Source organism: Mustela erminea, chromosome 8 (genome assembly GCF_009829155.1).
Source record: "Mustela erminea isolate mMusErm1 chromosome 8, mMusErm1.Pri, whole genome shotgun sequence".
In the NCBI taxonomy this organism is placed as follows: Eukaryota; Metazoa; Chordata; class Mammalia; order Carnivora; family Mustelidae; genus Mustela; species Mustela erminea.
Window position 1 is genome coordinate 107,835,432 of NC_045621.1, and position 24,281 is coordinate 107,859,712.

Consider the following 24,281-nt stretch of genomic DNA (forward strand, 5'->3'; position numbering starts at 1 on the left):
GTTTGATTATGTTCTAGGTGCCACCAACTCAATCAGGGAATTTCATGAGGGATTAGGAAAATTCCACACATCATACAGGAAAAAGAGAAATCTATCATGGCAATATGGGTTCATGTTCATTGTGTTATCTTTATAGTAGGGGTTGTTGCTAGATGTGAGCTGTGTTGTTCTGTGAAGGAAACTTTCCTCCATGCCCTGATACTATAGTACCATATAGAGATAAAATTGTAGGAGAATGAATGTAAGAGCAACCTGGATGGGAAAAAAAAAAAAGGGGGGGGGGATATCTCAGCATTTGATGGATTTGGAGTCAAAAAACATACAGTCTGTAAAGGAAATTACGATGGGTTCAGGTTAAAGTCTCTTCTAATATGGAGAGCTTACAAGATTCAACTATAGTGGCTATCTCTCATAAGTGTTCTATGCACATTATCTCATTTAGGCACCCAGAAATACTGTTGAAGTGTTAATGTTTCCTATTCAGCAGAAGACAAAACAGACTCCCCAGGATGCACTAACTTACCTGGGTCTACACAGCTAGTGTGATACTGAATGAGCTTTCAGATCCAGAACAGAAGCCAAATCCTGTGCTAGTTCCACCAAACTAAAAGAGTTAGAGTTGGAGTGAGCACATGATACAGGGAAGGTGGGTCATTTGCACATTCCAGCTAACTGATAGTCAGTAGTTTGTAGATGCTGCCTTTCTCCGTGGTGGTGGCAGGACTCCATCCAATGTGTTATGCTATAGGACTTGTATCCCATTTGTTCAAGTCATTTCTCTCTTTGGAAATGACTACCAATTCCTCAAAATTAAAAAAAAAAAAAAAAAAAAAGGAGTCGAGGGGTTAGATACTTAATGCCTTATTCTATGAGTTCCACAGATTCTCTCTCTTCTGTGTCCACAGATCCTTACATTTTACCCAATGCTATAGAGAATTACCACTGCCTCCCCTAGTGTCCTACTCTCAGTAACTTAGAATCCACTTGCAATCCTCCTAACACACCAGAAAAGCACAAGCTGGAACTGTTAAAATCTCAGTTTTTAAACTACGAAAGTCCCAGGAAAATTTATCTCTACTGTGCTGGTGGCAGGGACAGTTTATCTTTGCTTCTTGAAAAATCAGCCCAGCACACGGTAGCTGTACTGCAAATGAATGTTAAACTGGAACTAGACTTCAGGATGCAAATCTCAGCTCTCCTATTTTAGCTATGCAACCTTGTTCAAGGTGCTTAACCTCTGTAAGCTTCATGTTTCTCATTTGTAAATAAGAGTAACGACTTCTGCCACTTCAGACTTATTGTGGAAAGCGTGTTATATAATTCAGGTAAAAACCACCATGCTGTGCTTGATGCATAGCAAACCATAAACAGTTATTGCTGTCCTGAATAATCAACTAAATGTTGCAATGTGTGCATTCCCCTCTTCTATTTTTCAGAGGTTTCTGCTGTTTTTGAGGCTGGCACTTCTGTTATGTATATGTTTCAAGAACCCTACCCAGTGACCAAAAATATAAGCCTCTCATCCTCAGCGATTTACGCAGATGCGGCTCCATCCAAGGAAAATATTGCATTTAGCTTTGTGACAGCCCAGGCGCCCAGCCTCTTGCTCTACATCAATTCTTCTTCTCAGGATTACCTGGCTGTCCTGCTCTGCAAGAATGGTGAGTACTGACAGCATGAAGCCTGATGGCAAGAGGGACAGTGCATGCCCCCCAGAACGCTGCATAATTTCAGCCTAAATTTGGTCCTGGGCAGGACCTGGGCCTCTTAATTCTGGACCTTCAGCCACAGCCTTGATTGTACTTTACCTTTATGACTTGCATTTGGTATTCAGGGCCAATGTCAGTTCATCGCTGAAGTCTCAAATGCATTGCCTTTAATTTGCCTCAACTGTGTAGCAGTAATTCTTTATTATTTATTCTGTGCTGGAATCCATTAAGTGTAAAGGAGAAAATCACAAGCATATCTGAATTTCAAAAGGACGCTTGTCACATATATCGTGTCATCTTTGCTGCAGTCTCCTTTACTGAAGGCTGTTAAGGAAATGGCCCAAATGCAGGCTGTATTAATAGGAGTCGATTGCCTAGGTCTTGGGGAGAAGTGGTACATGTGAGTCATACCCCTATGCAATATGGGGCATGGCACTGAGAATCATCCCTTGAAGAGAATGTGCACTAAATGGAATATATGAAGATTAGACGGGGACAGGTGCTGGGACCCACTTCATGAAAGGGGTATTTGTTGAAGGTCACCAGTTCTGACGGCTGTTAGGGGAAGTCAGGTTTTCTTCCCTCACTGTGTGATTGTACCTCACAATGAGGAGGACTATTGGTCAAGGGCACCGTGAGATCAAAATCCTGGGGAATGGAACAACTGTTGGGACAGACAAAGAGAGCAAAGATGTGGACATCCCTGTAGTTAGGTCTCAAAGAACACGTTCCCATGATCGAGACTATGTCCTGCCTCCTCTTGTAATTTGCCAAGATAATGAGAGGAGTCTGGGCTTTAGCATGATCCCCCTGGGATAGACCGTGCTGGGGCAGAGAAGAAAGGAAGCTTGGAATGTGCAGTGTGCACTCTGCTGTCTCCAGACCTTAGGACAGAGACTCCACAGAGACTCCAGCTATTTCTCTTGCTCTCTATTTTTTTGGTGGGGGTACGGGAGGGTGTTATTTTTCTTAGCTTCATCTTGCTCTCTGACTATGATACTGAAAATAAAGATGATGTGTGGGCCTAACGCAAGGATCAGACCTGGTGGACATGTGAGTTGAATCAGGCCTGAAATACATTAATAATAAGGTTCCCACAGACAATAACAGGACTAATTCATTTAAGAGCAAATGAAAGGGAAGGAAAAAAGAGGGAGGGTTCCTGGGGTGGTGACTGACCACTCCACCTACCTGATCTTGAGGAGCCTATAAGAAGGAAAGGAACGATTAGACCCCTTATTTATCAGCAGACCTTTGTATGAGTAGAACCATTATATTAACTTGTCATATCTTAAACTTTGGCCCCATAATGTCTCTTTGAGGTGGAGAAGTCTGGCTGAGGACGCTGAGACCTAGATTAACTGATTAACCTATGTGGGCCAGATAATTCATGACACCGTTGGGACCAGAAGCCAGATCTCCTGATAATCAGCCCCACCATCTTTCCTCTAAGCCAGACCATCCTGCTGTGATGTAGCTGGACTATAGTAAGATAGTTACAGAGCTCTGAAATGCAAGTTTTTCCCCAAAGCATCTTATAGGTGTGATTCCATGGCACACTTGTACTAGCCAGGCTGTACCTATGGATACAGACAGTGAATAACAGGAATAACTATATTTGGTTACATATACATACTACTCCGTCTACTCTACACACACACACACACACACACACACACACACACTCAACACACACACTCCCATATTCTGGGCATTGTTCTAATGAATGTGCACAGCCCTTAATTCTCACAATAATCCTATGTGGGTGGTGGAATTCATCTCATAGCTCCAGAAACTAAGGCATACAGACACAAAGTAACTTGCTTAAAACCTCACAGCAAGTAAGTAAAAGAGTTAGAATTCAGTCCTCCCTCTCTGACTCTGGTAGCATATTTTGTGTTCTTAACCATAGCTCTAAATGAAGAGTGTTATTTATTTTTTGAAACACAGGGTGTTTTAAATAACTTGCATTTATTTAATTGGGAAGGCCTTCTTGAATTCTGCCTGATCCCCTATGTCTTATACTCTAAAGCCTCACTTCCCTGAAAGTTCTACTTGACACCATAGGCATGTGCATTTTTAAAGCCCTAGCTAAGTGCAGGAAGCAAGGAGGTACTTGTGCCTTGTTTGTTTGCTTGTTTGTTTTATGCTCAGGTCACAGGGCCGGTGTGAAAATTTAGGCTTCACATCTCAGTCTAACTTACTGCCTCAGTCCAGGCAGTGGCTGATCACATAGTGCTCTCCTCGCCTCACTCCGACTCAGAGAACCCCCTCCCCCATTGCTCTAGGGAATGCTTGTCACACTGGGCGGTGGTAGATGCCTTTCTGATTTGGAATCCTGGGCATTTCCTGACATTTATCCTACAGAGATGCAGGGGAGATATACACTCTCATTCATTCATTCCTTCACAGACTTCCCACTACCCAGTATCAGAATCTATGGAGAGCAATGAAAAGAAACAGGATGCTGTGCTGTCTAAACATGATAAGGAAAAAGAGATTCAAAAACTGTCTTACAGGGGTGCCTGTGTGGCTCAGTTGGTTGAGCAACTGCCTTCGGCTCAGGTCATGATCCTGGACTTCCAGGATCGAGTCCCACATCGGGCTCCCAGCTCCTTGGGGAGTCTGCTTCTCCAAACTCTGACCTCCTCCTTTCTCATGCTCTCTCTCACTCATTCTCCCTCAAATAAATAAATAAAATCTTTAAAAAAAAAAAAAAAAAAAAAAACTGTCCTACAGTTTTTGATGGGCAGTCTAGATCTATGAGGGAATCGGGTTGTCCAGATTTCTCAGGCAATCTAACCAGAAGTTAGATTCTGTCTAAGTTTAAGGATGAATCTCTTAGGAATTCAGGGGTTATAACAATAGAGCAAATGCCTTGAGTGAGAGTGAATTCCTTGTCATCGGATGTCTTCAAACAGTAATTAAATGACAATTCCTTGGAGAAAGTATAAGAAGAATACTGGCAGTGGATGAGGGAGAAAAATAACCTCTGAGTTTCTTTCCAAGTCTAAGATTTTGTGATTCTCTATTCCATTCCTGTATAGTCTTACATTTTTCTTTCTTTCTGTTAGGGCTGCATTTGCAGCCTTTAAAATGCTTCTATAAGGAATGAAGAAATGGTATTGGTACAGCTTGTTCCCAGTATGATCATGGTATTAGGCCACTGACCTAATTGCCAGTAAATAATGTGGGCACCTTGCTTCATGAAGAGCTAAGCATATTCCTAATATCTGTGTGTGTGTGTGTGTGTGTGTGTGTGTGTGTGTGTGTGTGTGTGTATAGATTCCTGATAGACTTCAGGGAGAAATACACCTCCGAAAATACTAATGGAATTTAAGAATACCTACAGCTTGGGGGGGAAAAGTAGCAAACATGGTAAGGGGTTAACTAGGGAAAGTCCTTCTCTGGAAGGGTTTTCTAAGATTGATTCACACTTCTCTGAAATGAAGTTAAGAGTTTTCTGTTAGTACAGGTTTCTTAACCTTTCTTTGATTTAAGACACCTCTGGGAATCTGGTAGAAATTATGATGAGAGGATCACTCTTAAAAGGAGTCCTTTTTGTTCTCCCCAGAAGGAAGAAAATGCCCATGGCCATGCCATACAAAATGGTTCCAATTTCAGCACTGTGGGTTAAGAAGCCGGGAAGGGGGGTGGTGGAGACAGGTGAATGAACTGCGTAAATGCTGAACAAAATCCTTGGCTTGCAAATCTATTTAATACGGGTATACAGTCCAGAGAAGAGAAGAGCAGTGGGACTCAGAGTCATTCTTACAAGTGTCTCCCTGGTGGGGGTTTGGTTTAGCATGCTTGGAATTCCTCTTTGCACTTTACTGTTTTTCTTGAAATTTCTCCAACTAGAGACTTATTCGGGCTAAGTCATTGCTGTCTTTTCAAATGAAAACATGTCCTTTTTCCTAAAAGAAGAAAAGAATTTCCATTTCTGGGATGGGAGATTAGAGAATGAGAAGGAGGCATTTGAGGTTAGAGAGTCTTCAGGAGAGAGAAGGTGCTCCCTTCTGCTGGAGCTTTGGACAGCAGGTAACTTCTCAGAGATACGGCAGTTGGAGGAGAAGGGGCATATGAAGGAGGAGAGGGTCCAGAGAAGACAATGAGGTTTTCTAAAGATACACTTAAATTTCATAAAATTTTATTGAGTGATGGCTCTGCCTTCCGCATGGTACCATGGAGTTCCCCTTCAAACTTGTCATTTAACAACTATTTGCAGAGCATCTACGATGTGGCAGTAATATTTCACGCATGGGAGAGACATATTCAGACAACGTCTGTTCTCCTTTAAGGATCTGGTCTGAGAACAGAGACACAACAAAGAAGGACAACAACGTGTCATAGATATGGATATAGTTTGTTCCAGGTAGACTGAAGCAAAGAAGGAAAGAGTGACAAATTCTGTCTGGGAGGGAGGGTCACAAAAGACTTCATGAAGATATTAAAACTTGAGTTGGGTCAAGAAAGATAAATCAGTGTTTTCCAGGCAGACATTAGATTTTTGTTTAATAAAATTAGAGGTTTCTTTTATTGTTCCTTATTTTCTCCATTTTATTTCCATTGCATGTGAAATACACATAGTCTTTCCCATTCCGTTCCCCTTCCTACACTTTCATCATGTGTCCTTGGTTCCTCTATAGTAAAAATTAAAAAAAAAAGAAATCAAATTTAGAATATGTGCTAAGTCTAAGGCCATCAATCTACCGTGAAATCATGTGGATACAAAATCCAAACAGGGCCCCCAGGTCACCTTCCCATGGTGGCTCTTCAGCTGCCCTCCAGCATTGAATGGTTTGTCTGACTTTGCTTCAGCATTTCCTTTTTATCAAATCTTTTTTTTTTTTTTAATACATACATTCATAAGGATGCACTGTCTGCATTTGTGATTATACATACCTTGGATGGAATAATGATGAACCCAGACACTTTACATTTTGAACAGACTGACTCAAGGGAGACAAGGGTAAGGAGGAATCCAGAGAGGGACCGTCTTCAAAGTACAAATGTCAACAGCTGCTAAATGGGACTGGTTTGACCCTAGACTACTCTCTGTCTTTGCTGCTTTCTTGCAGAAGACTTTCAAAGTTTAGTGCTGCCGCTTACCATGCCCTCTCTGACACCAGCATATATGTGAGTTCCTTAGAGCAGCAGGGATCCTGATAAACAGGTTGAGAAAAGCACACCTCCGAAGACATCACCATGACCACTTCAGTCTCTGGGCTTGTGTCAGGCAATACTTTGCTGCTATTGAACTTAAAATTCCCCATTGTCTTTTGATATCTGCAGGATTGTTTTAGTTGGTGCATTTCCTCCATTTCTGGGCTTTCTAATAATCTCTTACTGGGAGGAAATACCAGGTCCTATTGCGCTTCTCTCCTCCATTTCAGAGTAATGTGGTTCTGACACAGCATGACCTTGAGAGAGTATCAAGAGTCCCTCTCTGTTACCCTTTCTTAGAGGAAAGACAAAAATATGGGCAGACACAAAAGTCATCTCCAGTATCAGATAGTTAATCCTCTGTGCCAAGGCGTGGGCCTCTGTGAATAATGAAGGTATGGTGAATACAACCAAATCCGGGTTGGGGCATCAGGGTGACTCAGTCAGTTAAGCATCTCACTCTGGTTTTGGCTCGGATCATTATCTCACAGTTGTGACATCAAACCCCTCATCAGTCTCTATGCTCAGCGTGAGTCTGCTCAGATTTTCTCACCCTCCCCTATTACCCCTCCCTTGACTCATGTACTCTCTCTCTCAAATTAATTAATTAATTAAAACACTGGATCCCAGTCATTGTTCTTGTTTTCCTTCTGTCTGTTTTCATGGATTTCTTTTTTTTTTTTTTAATTTTTAAAGATTTTTATTTATTTATTTGACAGAGAGAGATCACAAGTAGGCAGAGAGGCAGGCAGAGAGAGAGGAAGGGAAGCAGGCTCCCTGCTGAGCAGAGAGCCTGATGTGGGACTTGATCCCAGGACCCTGAGATCATGACCTGAGCTGAAGGCAGCGGCTTAACCCACTGAGCCACCCAGGCACCCTGTTTTCATGGATTTCTTATTTTGTGGTGTGCTTATAGGTCCTCGAAGATCAAGTCCTCCTAAAATCCATAGGTTGAAGTGACTCCTAGTATTTTTTTTTAAATTTATTTTTTATAAATATATATTTTTATCCCCAGGGGTACACATCTGTGAATCACCAGGTTTACACACTTCACAGCACTCACCAAAGCACATACCCTCCCCAATGTCCATAATCCCACCCCCTTCTCCCAAACCCCCTCCCCCCAGCAACCCTCAGTTTGTTTTGTGAGATTAAGAGTCACTCCTAGTATTTTTTAAAGATTTTTTAAAAATTTATTCATTTGAGGGAGAGGGAAAGAGAGAGAGAGAGCACAAGTAGGGGAAGAGGCAGAGGGAGAGTGAGAGAGGAAGAGGGAGAAGCAGACTACCTACTGAACCAGGGGCCCAAAGTGGGGCTCAATCCCAGGATCCTGAGATCATGATCTGAGCTAAAGTCAGATATTTAACCTACTGAGCCACCCAGGCACCCCTCTTAGTTATTAGAGTAAGAAGGAAGTTAAGGTTAATGTAGGTTATAAGGAGAGAACATTGATCTGCTAGGGTTAGTGTCCTTAAAAGTGGGGACACCAGACTTTTCTCTCTGTTTTTGTCTCACTTGGTCATTTAAGGACAGAGTAGAAGGTGGCCATGTAAAAAGCAAGAGAAGAATCCTCACCAGGCACTGCTCATCTCACCTGCTGGCAACCAGAACTTTGGGAAAATTTCTGTTGGTTGGACTACTAGTTTGAAGTATTTTGTTATAGCAGTTCAATCAGGCTAAGACAAAGACCAAATGGGATATTGCAAGAAATTGTTCTTCACAGACTGTAAAGAACAAAACACGTTGCATTTTCTCATTGATAATAAATAATAATAACATTAATTATTTTAATGCTTGGGTTGGCAGAGCATGATTGTGAAGGTCAGGATTCAGGATGACTGAGATTAAAATTTAATACAAAGAGGACATGAAAATCACCCATCGTCTAGAGATAGAGCATCTAATTGAGGGGACATTACCCTGAAGAAGGAGAAAGATGAGGCACAGGGTCTCCAACCTCCAGGTTGGCTGTTGTCATTAGGTACAGGCAGAGACTTTTGATAAACATAAGCATGAAAACAAAACAAAAAAACCTTTAAGAGTGGCTTTCTCAAATACACTCTGAACTAGACTGTTGAGGAACTTCTCTGATTTTTCTGAAATAAAGACAGACAAAGAGAGACATAAAATAACTGAAGAACAGGGTATATAAAGGATTAAATAAGCTCTGCTCATAGTAGGGCCAAGCCCAGTGACATATGACTGAGGAGATATAGTTAAACGCTTGGGAACCCCTACCTCAAACCCCCGCCACTCTGACCATGGAGCTGGCTGGGCAGTAAGTGCCAGCATCAAGGAAACCAAAATAGCAAGAGCAGAGCTACTGAGTCAGTGCTCTAAGTCCCCGAGTGAAGAGCAATAATCAAAACTAGCATGAACTTAAGGGTAACAAAAATTACAAGGGACAGCTCAGTAGTTTAATTGGCTAAGCATCCGACCCTTGGTTTCAGCTCAGGTCATGATCTCAGGGTTGTGAAAGCTTGCATCAGGCTCCTTGCTAGGCATGGAACCTGCTTTAGAGTCCCTCTTCTTCTCCCTCTGCCCCTCCCCCACTTCTCCCAACTCACTTGCTCTCTCTCTCTCTCTTAAATAAATTACAAAATACAATTAACTCTACGAACATTTTTTTAATACACCTCCTGTATATGTCTGCCAGGGCTGCCATAGCAAATTATCACAGATCGGTGGCTTTATCACAGAAATTTATTTTCTCACAGTTCTGAAGACTAGAAGTCTGTTATCCGTGCACCAGCTGAGTTGGTGTCCAGTGAGAGCTCTCCCACCGAGTTGCAGATGTATATTCACGTGGCCTTTCCTTGGTATGCATGTGCCTGAGAGGGAAAGACAGCGTGCTCTGGTTTCTCTTCTGAAATGGATACTCATCCTCTTGAATCAGAGTCCCACTCTTATTTCACCATAATTACTTCCCTGGAATCTCTGTTTCCAAATTAGCCACACTGGGATTAGGACTTCAACATATTAATTTGAGGGGTCACATATATTCAGTCCACAACACCTACTGTGTGCTCGATGCTGTCCTATGTGCTCATAGTAGAAGAGCATGTAGGTATATAGTTGGCTTCAGGGAGAATACTGAGGTTGGATTCCATACCCAATTTTCATCTTCGTAAGGTCAGCGTCTAGCAGAGTATTTAGCATGGAGCTGGCCTTGGTATTCCTGGATTGAATTATGCCTGGAAAGTGTGAGGACACCCCCCAGAGTCCATGAGAGGTCTTTCTAGAGTGCCAGTGGGGCTGTACTAGGGGAAAGAGGGCAGTTCTTTTCAGTTTATCACAACAGGCTTTCTAGCGAATGTGGGCATGAACATACATTATATTAACCAAGTATTAGTATCCTAAATTCTGGTCTTCCTCTGATTCCATTTTGTTACCTGTGATGTGCTTTTGAGAGGCAAGGTTGTTTGGGCAGTGAGGCTCTGTGGAACTGGCATTCTTTAATTTTATTTTCTGAGAGCCTTCAGGGTCTTTGAATTTTCTCAGTTTAAAAAACTCTTTAGAAATTTTCCAAGAATTGAGCAACTGTTTGTTTTGCTTTGCTTTTTTTTTTTTTTTTCTCTCTCTTTTTTTTTTCCCCAGCAAGGCTGGTTGCTTACAACTGTCCTGTGAGAACCAAGAGAATTATTATCTGCTCTTATGCTTCATTGTTTGTAAAAAGAGAAAAGACGTGCACTTGGTGCCTTGGTTTCTTCATCTGTAAATTTGGGATAATTGCAATGGTCAAGGGCTGTGCAGCAGTGTTGTTGAGGATTAATAAGATCCTGTCTGTAAAGGGTTTGAAGAAACTAGATGAAAGATGTGGGATAAATACAAAGAAGAGTTATGAAAAAAAAAAAAAAAAAAAAAAAAAACGGAACAAAACACTGGCTGGTGACTGAGCCACCTTGATTTTTTTTAAAGCCACGGTTGAAGAGAAGAGGGAACTGGGTGGTTAGCTTTTGGACTAGAACTCTAATTAGGGGTTTAAGGATTAAGAAAGCCGTTGCAGTCTGTGTGAAGAAAGATTTTCTAAGAGACAAGACATGTTTTTATTCTCCTTAGAACGCTTGATCTGTAAATACTTGAACCTCAAGATGTGAAACTGTCAGTAGAAAGCCCAAGCTCGGGGTTTATTCAGTTCTCTGTGCAGTTAATTACCTTTTGTGCAGCAAGTAGGCCTTAGATTATCATTATTTCTCTTCATTCAAAGTTATTGAAGATGGTTTTCCACTTTAATAAGTCCCTTATCCTCTCAGAGTTTAGCAATGAGGGCCCTGGACGTCGAATCTACTGTTATAAAGCTGCAGTGGAGACAGGGTGAGCAGGTGTTCAACTTTCCGAGTCCAGTCGGAATTTCTACCACCACCCTGATCTCCCAGCTCAAAACCAGTTGATAGCAGCTAATATTTGCCCCACGCTGAACAACACTTTTAGTTTTGTCTTAGTTCATCTCATTTCCTCACAACGGCTGTGAAGTTGCCACCAACATTCCCTGTTTTACAGGTGAAGAAACTCAGGCACAGGAAAGCTAAGTGACTTATCCAAGAAGACACAGCATTGGAGGCTAAAAAGCAAAGCCCACTGATCACTTTTTAGCTTATGAACTATTCTGCTCTGTTCTCTGACTTCTCATTGTTCTGTATGCTGCTCTCATGGAACCTGCTGCCTTCTATCTGATGTTTGCTTCAGCTTTCATATGGGGTGTGTGCTGGGTTGGGAATGTCATGTTCACTCTCTGTAGCGCCTTGCTTCCAGAACTCTGTTTAAAAGATGGACCAGGGGAGCTTGGGTGACTCAGTGGGCTAAGCCTATGTCTTTGGCTCGGGTCAGGAACTCAGGGTCCTGGGATTGAGCTCTTTGCTCGGCAGGGAGCCTGCTTCTTCCTCTCTCTCTGCCTGCCTCTCTGCCTACTTGTAATCTCTCTCCATGTCAAATTAAAAAATAAAATCCTTAAACAATAAAAATGAAAGATGGACCAGACAGAAAGGATGGGAAAGTATATAAGGAAGATTAAACCCCGATATTTAGAAACACATTGCCAATGGAAGAGGTGCCAGATATCGCCTTCTATTTGGAAAATTGCACTTTGGCACACAACGAAGCATACAGACTATCCAGTGGGAACAAACAAACAAATAAGGACAAACTAGTATTCCTTATTGATGCCAAATTCTGTGATGTAAGTTATAGGGTATAGCTAGAGCCCTGCTATGAGATTAGCCAGCCAAATTTGACAGTCACTGTTAATTGAAAGTTTGAAGTGAAATTGCGGGAGTGCTACTTTCTCAGAACAGGTGATTTTAATATAATTAATAAGGCTCAATAGAATTTTTCTGGTTTAGAAAAATCTTGAGTAATAAATGCATATTCTTAGTTAAACATAAGGAATAAAGACACAAATTTATTGTTGTTCTCTTCCTACACTCCCCCACAGTGACATAAAGGAATTTTTTTTTAAAAAATTAAAAAAAAAAAAAGTAAGAACTCCAAAAGACAAAGAGAACAAAACAGAGCTTAGAATGGGTATAAAGTATGAAGAGATTTTTAAAAAAGACTGAACATCAGATAGAGGAGGAAAGCTGACTGGGTCCAAGTCACTAGGAAGGCATGCTAATGAGAAGGTTTCATGAGAAAGGCTCAGGCCGGGGCATTCTGTATACCATAGAGTCTGGGATGAGGCATGAAATCAGGAAAGGAAACATGAGAATGTTTTGCAGAGAACTGTTGACTCTAAATTAATTTTTTTCTTGTCTGGGAAGATAAGAAAATTCCTTTTCACCTCTGCCTCAGAATACTGGACATATTTAGTAACATACAGAAATTGAACCAGAGTTTCCAAAGCTGAGGGAAAGATCTAGATAGAAGACTAAAGAGAGAAATGACCTGGCATTCTGTACAGTGGGGTAGGAGATCCCTGGCCTCAATTCTCCCTTCTTCCAAGATCTCTTACTGTGAAGTTTTTCTTTCTTCATGCAGGAGATGAGTTTCCCACAGAAGGACTGAACAATTCCATGAAAAATATATTTGATAACTATAATTTTAGGGATACCCCCATTAAAAAGAATAGTGCCCCCATGTGGTCACCTAACAGTGAGCCCCTCCTGTTGGCAAACTCAGTCCCTGCACAGAGAATCTTCAATCCAATTTGTATTGCCTCAGTCACAAGTGTGAACAGATGACTAGGGCCATCAGATATTTCCATAAAACCTTCGAGGTGAAAGAAAAAGATCAAAGTGGTTAAATAAATGGAGATTAGTGGAGAAAACAGGGATAACGCAAGAGGCAGAAGAAACTAAAACTACAGTTATTTCAGTCAGGTAGGAGACTATATAAATCCATGAAACAAGAACGTGATGGTTTAAAATGAAACTCGAAAACGATAAAAAATAACTCCTGGAAATGCAGTAGGGGAAATTGTTAGAAATCTTGAAAGTGGGAAGATAATATTTGAGAAATTTCCCAGGGGTTGAACAAAAATACCAAAATGTGGCAATATGAAGACAAAAGAGAAAATTGGAGGGCAAAACATGATGTTCACTCTCTAACTAGATGTATAAAAATGGTGAAGAGATGTGAAGAGAACATTAACAAAGATGTACTGGAAAATATAGAGTAAAAGAAATTATATGTCAAACTTTGCTTCCCTACCCAGCACGGTGGACAGAAGAAGTCACACATCAAGGCAAACACAGAACCCTAATTTTGGTAAAGACAGGATCAGGATTCAAACTAGTGGAGAATTTCTCAATGGAAACACTGGAAATTTGAAGATAATGGACAAGCATCCTTGCAGTCCTAAGGGAAAATGGTTTCAAACTGGAATGCTATGCTTCGTGAAATTATTAGTCAAATAATTGAGGAAGGAATGCAAGCAGTTTTATGCATTAAAGGGTGGAGGTAGCTTGGGTGATTGTTTATGACTGTGTAAACACCTTTGTAAAGATGCTCCTTAATATGCATGCATTAGTATAAAATAGTATAAAATATCACCCCCAAATTTAGTACCTTTAAACGACAAAAATGTGGTTAAACTGTATAAAGACATTTCTGTGAGAGACTGGCTTAGCTGGATGTTTCTGGCTTATGGTGTCTCACGAGGTCTTACCCCTTGGCTTGCGCTGCCATAGTCTGAAGGGACTGCAGTAGTCTGAGTGCAGATGACCTGCTTCCTGGCTCCATCCTGTCGCTGTTGGAGCCTTTAGTCATTAGTTCTTTGACTTTTCCAGAGGGCTGCGCAAACAACATGTCAGCCAGCTTCTCCAAGAGAAGATGGTGGAGGATGGCAGGAGTAAGAAAGACAGAGACAGAAACAGAGAGGGAGAGAGAAGTACCCAGAAGGGAGTGCACCTAAGACAGATAGAGGAGTCTTTTCAGAACGTAAACTCATCAGTGACACCTGGTACAATGAGATGTGGGAGGAGAGTACACAAGGTTATGACTACTGGGAGGCAGGGATCCATGGGGTCCTGTTCGAGACTGCCTGCTACAATGTACTTCACCCGAAAAGGAAACATATACAAAAGTATGATATGAGATCCAGGAAGCAGATCACCCACCACAGAACAGGCAAAATAATTTCAGGATGGCAGGTATACGGAAATCCCAGTGAGCAACTGGTCAGGCTAGTGGTTCTCAACTGGGCATGATTTTGTCTCCCAGGGGACAGTTGGTAATATCAGAAGACATTCTTAGCTGTCCAGATGAGAAGCACTACTCTTGTGTAGTGGATAGAAGTTAGCAATGCTGCCAAACAACGTAAAGACCCAGGACAACCTCCCTTCTCACCACCCTAACCACCCACAAAGAATTACCTGGCTTGGAAGGTCAATATCTTTAAGGCTGAGAAAACCTGGTCTTGAATAAAGCATACTGACAGAGGACTTTTGGAGAGTGGCTCTTAGATAAAACATACAAGTGATAGATACCAGCAGAAGATGATATTTACATCAGACACAACAATATGGCCTTTGAAAACCAACCTAACCAAAATTGAAGATTGCCTATATTGGAGGCATGGGGGGGATGTGACTGAGTCCAAGAAAAGTAATTCTTTGTCTGCCATTGTGGTAAGGCAAAATAAAATATTTAAAATTAATAAATCAAGAAAGAGCAATATATTTAATTAAATAAAATTGAAAGAAAATAACAATAAAACTAATAGAACCAAAAGTCACTGCATGGCGGGAAGAGGGACCAGAGTAGGAAGGTGTGGGACAGGAGTTGCTTTCTCTTGTTAAGTCTTGTTATACTATTTGAAATTTTTTGACTATGCTCTTTGACTATTAAACAGTATTATTTTCATAAACAATAGTTAAATGCATGAATAAATCCATTGTTTGAACATAAAGAAAGAGGTGTATGGTTTTGTTAATAGAAAACTAGTTCTCCCTACCAGTAAATGAATATAAATACATATAAATACAAGTACATATAAATAATACAGGATATTGGTTGAAGGCAGATTAGAGGATTATCTCTAATGAGTTGTATACATACCCCATTTCCCTGTTTTCAATTAGTGAAGTAAGTCTTATAATTAATGGACAGAAGAATAAATGAGTGAAATAATTTTACTGGAAATATTCAGTATAACAAATTGTTCTATTTACATAACCGTTAAGCACACTTTATTGAAATGGCGCATGGCAAGACCACTAAGAAGCCCCCTCACTACCACATCTCTTGCAGGCCTTAACTTCCATGGGTTTGCTAGAACATGTTATGCTATTAGCTACTTCCTCAGCCACCTGTGTAGATAACTTACTCTCAGCTTGCCCCCTGTACACTGGCTTCCTTGGGGGCAGTTCCGGCTTTTTTGGAGGAAAGATATACCTTCACTGAGATATCATCCATTCTCCGGACTTCAGATAGTGATTATACAGATAGCTGTGGCTTCAGGAAGATTGTCTCAACTGCTTGAGGGGGTAACTTTAGTTGACTGTCACATAGAGTCCTCAAGCTCCATGTGTCCCAGATTAACCTCAAACCTCTCAGCACACACATGTATATATATGCACATTCATGCACACACATGCAATAAACCCATACACATGCACACACATGTGTATGCATGTAGATACAAATGTGCATGCCCACACGTACACACATACACACATACACATGCTTATAGCTACATCTTCCCATGCTCGAGTCTTTCTTTTCTCAAAGGAGTGCTCTATGTTCAACCAGTCAGAGATATGCATCACCCATATCTTCTTCTTCCTTACCCCTCCAGAGTCCATCAGTCACCAAGTTTTATTCAACCCTCTTGCATCTCATTGTATCTACTTCCTCAGTCTCTTACATCTATCACTTTTGTACACTCCCACTCTGGTAATCTTTGCTCTGGCCACCCTAACCTCAGAATCAGATTACTGCCAACAGTGTCCAAAAATTTCTCCCAGCCTCCAGGCCTATGCCCTTTTAATTCATTCTCTATTCTGACCAGGGTGATCTTTTCAAAATTCAAATATATTCATGTCACTCATTTCTGATAGCTCCCACTGCCCTTGGGCTAATTTCCAAACTCGGCTCAACCCTAGGTTCTCACTTTCCTGTGAAGTTCCAATTCTTATTATTCTCATACCCCACTGTACCCTCTCCCCATATTGAATTATGTTCCAAGGTTGAATGCATCATGCTGTTTCACCTCTGGGTCTTTGCACATTTTGTTACCTTTGCTTGAATCATTCTTTTCTTTCCTACCTTTATCTCTTCTTTGTTGGCAAATTCTTATTTCTTCCAGTCTAACTTTAATGTCACTTCTGGGAAGCATTCTGGTTCCCTCCCAAAGACTGTTTTAAATGCCCTTCTACTGGGTTTCTGCAGCAGCCTGTTACCAAAATTGTCACTGTCTCTGCCTCTGTTAACTTGTTGGATCCACCACTATAACACTAATTCAAGGACACAGGACTGGTCTAGCACCATTCAGGGGCCCAGTGGCTACACCTACATTGCCACTATGGACAACAATTTCTAGTGAAATTGCTTGAAAGATTTTAATAAGAACAGGGTACTTTTTTTCAAGCAAAAGAGCCTTTTAAAAGCATATTCTAATGGTTCATCTTCAAAAGAGTTCACTGTCATATCTTTATGGTGCACTAAAGTGCAGCTAAGAATCGAGGAGAATAAATTAAATCGGATAACAACTTTACTTAAAAGCATGAAGCTAAAATGAGAGAAAAAACCTGAAGAAACAGCAAATCATAAAAATGGATTACTCTTATCCTCTTATTTCTAATTTTGATAGGTATTTTTCCTCTCAACGTACACAAAGTTCTGAGGAAAGGTATCTTAAAAGAGAGGCAGTTTGAAACAGATAAAATATCGCATTTAAAATTGGTAGAAGAAAAACGGTGACCAAATCATCAGCCCCATGACTGTACTGCTGCTGGGTTTTAGTTGTTTGCGTTGCCATCCATAGATGGGGCATCTAAAAGATGAACGAGATTAAAGATGAAATGCCTGATGGTTCAGATGAAAGCACAATAAAAAATCAAAGAAACAGCACACATAAATCCCCATTGAAGGTCCTGATTTCCTGCTCTCCGTAGCAATAACTAAGTAAGCCTGGGTGTCCTGTACCATAGGCCACCGACATTTGTCAGGCTTTCCAGTAAATTGGCAATGAAAGACTAAATCCGTGCAAGGTGGGAGATAAATTAGCACACAGCCAAAGTGCTGGAGAAATAAGCACTGGTTTCGTAGCTGAAATATTTTTTTTGATAAAGTAATAATCCCCCGTAATCTCTCTTTAGCTTTAAATAACAGCCGGTCTTTGTGCCGGCAGTTTAATTTTGTTGGCTGCCCTTGTCTTACAAATATATTTAGTGGAATCTGGAATATCATTTTATAGTGAAAGCTGAAGCCTTTGTCATGCTGAAGCCAGGCAAAGGCAATAAATCAAGGACAAAGTGAAAAGGAGTAGAAACGGGGTATCGGAAACTTATTTCCCCAGAGCGGTTGGGCTTCCTTCTCCTGCAAGCAGGTGTATCGCATCAGTCATGTCTTCTTGTTAAGTGCCTGTGTTGTAAGGATATTGACTTATATCTACATTGCACCCTGGTTGGCATTGCTCCAAAGTACTTAAGATGCATCTATGGGAAATGCATGCTGAAAATAGCACCGTGAAAATATACAACCCTCGTTTTCCTTTCTTCTTTACCTCCTCTAAGATCATTCTTCCCAGGAATGTCCTGAGATACCCAACCTTATCTGCTTCTACGTATTTTCTCACTTGTGTCTGAACAATTAATAAATGGCTTTTTAAAGGTAAACGACAGGCTGCTGTAGATTTAAAACGATTAAACCAGAGCTAATGTACTTCATGATTTGCATTTGCCACCTTGGTTATTGTTGAAAATGGATTACGGAGAAAGAATGTTGATTTGTTTATAGGGTGTTTGTCTTACCTGTAACAAAACAAAGGGATAAAAATTACTATGCTAGAAAGCCAGGGATCTGAGTTCTTATACTAGTTCTCCATTCTCAAGTTAGTGGCTCAAAAGAGCACACATTTCTTATCTCACAGTTTCCTTGTGTCAGGAATACAAGCACAGCGTATTTGGTCTTCTGCTCAGAGCTCACAGGTGGACTTTGGTCTTATCAGGGACTCCACTTGGGAAAGATCTGCTTCTGAGCTTCCTCAGACTGTTGGCAGAACTCAGGTCCTTGAGGTTTTAGAATGGAGACCCCCATTTTTTGCTGGCTGTTCCCCAGACCTTGCTCTCCACTCCTAAGTGTGGTGGCAGTTCCTGGCCAGGTGGAACTCCCCATAGGCCCTGACAGCTTACCTCTGCAAGCCAGCAAGGGAGCACCAGCAGGTGTATGAATACATGGATTTTGATATCGAATCCCAGGAGTGACATCCCGTCACCTTTGCCATTTTCTGTTTGTTAAACGCAAGTCACAGGTCCTCACCTACACTCAGTGGTTGGGGCTATATATAGAGTGTGAACATGGGGCCACCCTGGAGTCTGCCTACCATATTCCTAGTGATGTTTAGGCATGAAAAGCTCAGTACTTTTCTATATTCACTTGATGCAGTAAGAAAGAATGACTTAAATATGCATCAAACACAATGGATAAATCTCACAAATTTAATGTTGAAAGAAGCCAGATATAAAAAAGCATATATCTGTGATTTCAATTTTTATACATTTTAAAAACAGGAAAAATTAATCTGTGCCATTAGAAATCCTAATAACGGTTGATGTGGGCAGGGGAATAGTGACAATAGGGGTCTGAGAACAACTCTGTGGTGCTAGAATCCTGTCTTCTGAACTAGAAGCATTCTATTTACAAATGGATCAGTTTCATTTAGGCCCCATGAATGGCATCTTTTTTTTTTTTTAAGATTATATTTATTTATTTGACAGACAAGATCACAAGTAGGCAGAGAGGCAGGCAGAGAGAGAGAGAAAGAAAGAAGCAGGCTCCCTGCTGAGCAGAAAGCCCAATGCAGGGCTTGATCCCAGGACCTTGAGATCATCACCTGAGCTAAAGGCAGAGGCTTTAACCCACTGAGCCACCCAGGCGCCCCCTGTGAATGACATCTTATCAAAGGCTCCTTCCTGGACCACAGGCTGCAGTATTAGGACCTTAGAGCAGAGTTCATAAGGACCACACTGTCTCTGAGTCAGGCCGTACTTTTCTCTCTCTGCCGTCTATACTGCTTGGTGTTCCTTCATCATCTTATTACCTGGATATTACCTACTATATTATACATGCATTTGTTTGTGCCTGCCATCAAAAACAGAATGTAGGCTCTGGTAATCGCAAACTTTGTCTTTTGTGTCTCAGCATTTAGAATGAAGCTCACCCTATTATAAACATCCACTAAATTTATAAATTGATTGAATGATTGAAAGTTCAGTTTAGCTTTTACATTAGTCATATTAGATCACCAGCATCACTACCACAAGTTTCCTGTTTTCTATTGGTAAAATATTCCTCATTAATAAAATGACAGTGCAGATCTGTTAAAACCCAGTGACCTGAGGCTTACTGGAGATTTTAATCATCTGTCACCCAGAATTTCATCATCATTGTCTTAAAAAAAAAAGTCAGTAGACAGTTGGTGATGCTGTTAATGAAACAGTTACATTCAATCAGCATTCAATCCAAGATAGAGTTAAAGTTGACTGAAAGTAACAGTAGGTCAGTTGGACCCGATGAACTGAGATTTGTTTCAATGATTTAATCCTTCAGCTTCAAGGCTAAATTTAAAAACCTGACCAGGTAATACAGAATTAAGGGAAAGAAATAAAAATGGAAATGAAAAGAAGGAAGAACAGGAAACCATAACAGCAAAACAGTTTAAAACAACAACAACAACAACAACAAAAACAACTGGGAAGCAGAATGAGAGACAGAAGAAAAATAGGAATAGTAGGGGAAAATCCATGCCACCAAGCTAGGTGTTCTGCAAGCTTCTCTACCAGTGGTAACTCACCCCAGAAAGCTGCCTACTTACCATGTGTCCTTCTCTTCAAGTTTCTTTTCTTGGTCCCCATGCTTTTCCTATATAGGCCCTGTCTTACTTATTAGGCTTCTGCCTCTGGAGAGGTTAGCTTGGGACGTAAAATTGCATATTGCCTTAGGGCCTTTGAGCAAGACAACTGTTTGATTTGTAAACTGATTGAACTATCTGGAAGGGAGAAGTTTCTGTCTCTTGTAGAATGGGTCAGGTCTGGACAAGGTCAAAGAATCTCCATTAGTGTGCATTGCATGTTCTTCACAGACCTCTGTCCTGTTACACGTCCAGAGTCAAGCTGTTGTCTACCGTGACTTACATTAAGACCTTAGTCCATTTGTTTGGTTCACATCATATTTGAAGGTAAATGTGATTTCAAGCCTTTGAGGCATTTTTAAAGAATCATATTTAGAGGTCTTATCATTTTGATAATCAGGTGATTGTATCCATACCTATTACAGGGCTTTTGGCCTATTTTATCATCCTTTGGGAGAACAATGATTTTCTGCTCTGGAACAGTATCTAAATTGAAACCTGATTAGGAGCCAAAATGGGAGTCTCTGCCCTCTTTCTCCATTTCATCCACAGTCCTACAGTCCTAGCCCTCGTGTCAGCTGGGGAAGTCAAGGAAAGCAGGAGTAAAACTGCACGGAAGGTAGGAGAGATGGAAGGGGATGGGGGTGGGGATGGATGAGAGACAAGAGGAGAGAGGAGAAGCCAAAGGGAGGCAATGTCGTTAAAGAGACATAGTTAGAGAAATCCCAGCAGTGGTACCCCTACGTTGCCTAGCTTCTTGTTTTCAATCTTTGTAACCCTCCCTAGAATATGGTGGCCCCTCATATTTATTCAACAAGTTTTTACGTGCACTATGTCTTTCCATCTGTTTACGATGCCTGTGTTAATCTCACTGTCACAGCTAACACAACTGAAATCTCAGTGGCTCATAACAAATATCCACATTATTTCCCTCTGGCTGTGGGTCGGCTTCTGTGATTTTATTCCATGTGTCATTTCATTTGGAGGCCCAAGATGAAGCAATAGTTCTAAGTGGGATCCTCTTTTCTACGGTAGAGGGAAAAGCAAGAATACCTGTGGAAACATGCAGTGCTTCTTAAAGCTTCTGCTCATAGGTCTTTGGCTAAAGCAAGTCAGATAGTTGAGGCCAATACCAAGCAGGGCACTGCCAGTCTCATGACCATGGATAAGAATGTGTAATCCCTTTTTTTTAAATTTATTTATTTGTTGGTGAGTTAGAGCCAACAGAGCAGGGGGAAAAGCAGGCAGAGGGAGAAGCAGGTTCCCATTGAACAAGGAGACCCATATGGGATTTGATCCCAGAACCCTGGGATCATGACATAAGCCAAAGGCAGACGCTTAACTGAGTGAGGCACCTAAGCATCCTAAAGCCATGTAATCCTTTACAGGAAATACAATTTTGTATTTGGGGATAATAATACAACCTATCTTAATACTTGAGTAATTAGGAAAGGCTTTGGGCTCACTCCACTTACAAATAAGAAAATTGAGGGACAACATGCTGAAATGGTGTGTGTAGACTCAATAAACAGAAACAGAGCTTGGCTTAGATCTCAGGTTATCTGATTTCTAGCCATTGATTTGTACAGGCATCTTATCTCTTTCTACCACCTGCATTTTCTTTCATCCTAAGGTAGTGCTTCTCCAACTTGGTGGGCATCAGAACTACCCATGGTCATCCTTGAAGCACAGCTTGATGGGTCCCACTGAGAATTTCTGGTTTGTTCTTGTCTACAAGTGGGGCCTAAAGAATTATCTTTTTAGAAAATTCCCAGGTGATCCTGAAAGTATTGGCCCAGGGACCACACTTTGAAAACTACTGCTATAAGGTACAATCTCCAGTGCATGGTGCAAAGTATAACTCCTACATTAGATGTGTGTGTGTGTGTGTGTGTGTGTGTGTGTGTTCATTCTGAAAAACTGAACAATGAGTTGGATGACTTGGGCTTACATCTTTCACATGCCTCCCTAATACTTAGGAGAGGCTGAAGGGTCCTTAGAGCAGAATTCCTCAATGTGTGGTTCTCAGCCTGGTAGCACTGGCATTGCCTGGGAATGTAGTAGAAATGCAGATTATTGGCTCTGCCTTAGAACTGCTGACTGCTAATTTCTGAGGATGGGGCTGAGCCTGAAGCTTCTGTGTGGTTGACAGCGATTCGGGTGATTTTGATACACACTGACCATGAAACCAAGAACCATGGTTTGGTCCTATAGACACTTCTGTGGCTACACTGTGGGACATTGAGGAAGGTCTTCAGGCTCCTGTTATTCAAAATGTGGACCCCAGACCAGCAGTTTCTTTATCACCAGGAACCTGAGCAATGCAGGATCTCAGGCCCCTTCTAGACCTACTGATTTCTCCTTGTGTTCTGGAGTTTCTTCTCACTGCATAGTACCTGGTTTCTGTCTTATCATCTAACCATTTAGTCTGCCACAGCTGGCTACTTCCCTTACTTTTGATTATGATTTTATCCCTGGATGATCCTTAGTTCTATACTCTGTAGCCTTGGTATTTGATAATACTGCCCATCTTCCTGCTAACAGAGGTTCTCAGAACTTTATTGGGTAATAGCTCCTGACCCTCTTCTCTACGAGGTAAGTGTGGGAGGTTTAGGTAAAGGAGTCTTGGAATGAGGACTTGTGATTCTCCTGATTTGTATTTTTCCATTAAGGTCCTTCACCTTCCTTCATTACAACATTGTCTATTTAACTCTTCTTTTTATCCTTTGAGACTAGCATTATGAGAAATTTTAACCAATCTATTAAATAAATAATTATAGCCATACTATTGTGTATTTATAAAACACAAATCATCTAAAGAACCACTGTGACTGCCATTGCATGAATTGTTCGTAGAAAGCATTGTGTGCTTAGTAGCCCTTTGAACTAGATGCATTATTGCCATTTTTGAAAGTATTTCTGTATCCAAAAGTTATTTAGTCTTTGCTTCAAGTTTAAAAAAAAAAAAAAAAGTGTCAGGCTGCAGACAATGAAATCAGAGAAACAGATCAACATCTCAAATGATTTCTAGGCAAACTCTGAGTCACTTCACTCTAAATCTGTGGTGTTTATGTAGCAAATGCAGATGTTATGTTTACTCACTTCTAGAGCATTTGCTAAAAACACTTGGCTTGTATGGGAAACTTTTCCTGGGATATTCTGTTAAACTGTGCATGTTTTGCCTACCAAGAGAGATTTTAAATTAAAACAAAAACAAAAATAAAATACCAACTAGATCTCTGGCAGAAATTTTGGTAGGTGTATCTTAAGTAAAAACTTCAGGAAGAAAATATCGAATAACAAGTCAGTATATACTAGCCCATGTATACTTTCGTGTGCCCAGCATTGTGCTGAAATGTGGAGAGATGGAGGGCTAGGTGGAGGTAGAGGTAGAGGTTTAGGTGCATAAAACATTCTTTTTGTCCTCAAGGAGCTCATGGTTTGCAGAATAAAAATAATTCAGAAAAAGAAAATATAGTTATTATCATAAATGCTGCATTAATGCAACCAAAAATTTGTCTCCAATGCAAGGACATTTCAGACAGTAAAAAGGGGTGTTAATAATCATTTTACCCTCATACCTGGGGTAATTTGGATTTGTTTCTGGCATGCCAATTATATACTCACAATTGGTACTCACAGATATGGTGTACGCTTGCAACCGACCTCTTCTTGGGGTATGATTATGGAAAAGTTACTTGGGACACCAGATTAAAACAACAAACAAACAAATGAAAACATAGCACACCTCCTTGTCATATTGATCTTTAGAGGTCACTTGTTATATATTAATGAGCTATTGTGTATGGTCTGGGAGCCATCTTCTAAAGCTGACCCATCATCAAATGCTTAGTGTCCTGGACTCACCAGCAGTCCCTATCCATGTGATTCTCCTTGTC

The 24,281-nt window shown here is 40.9% G+C and overlaps 1 protein-coding gene across 2 annotated transcripts in view; it reads left to right on the plus strand.

The window, feature by feature from the left end:
* The window catches only part of CNTNAP5 (contactin associated protein family member 5), an 825,683-nt gene that overhangs the window by 718,038 nt on the left and 83,364 nt on the right, over nucleotides 1-24,281 (plus strand). For both annotated transcript variants that reach the window (XM_032353926.1, XM_032353927.1), the window contains one exon: nucleotides 1,437-1,661. In XM_032353926.1, coding sequence (XP_032209817.1) covers nucleotides 1,437-1,661 — 225 coding nt within the window. The remainder of the gene's footprint in view (nucleotides 1-1,436; nucleotides 1,662-24,281) is intronic.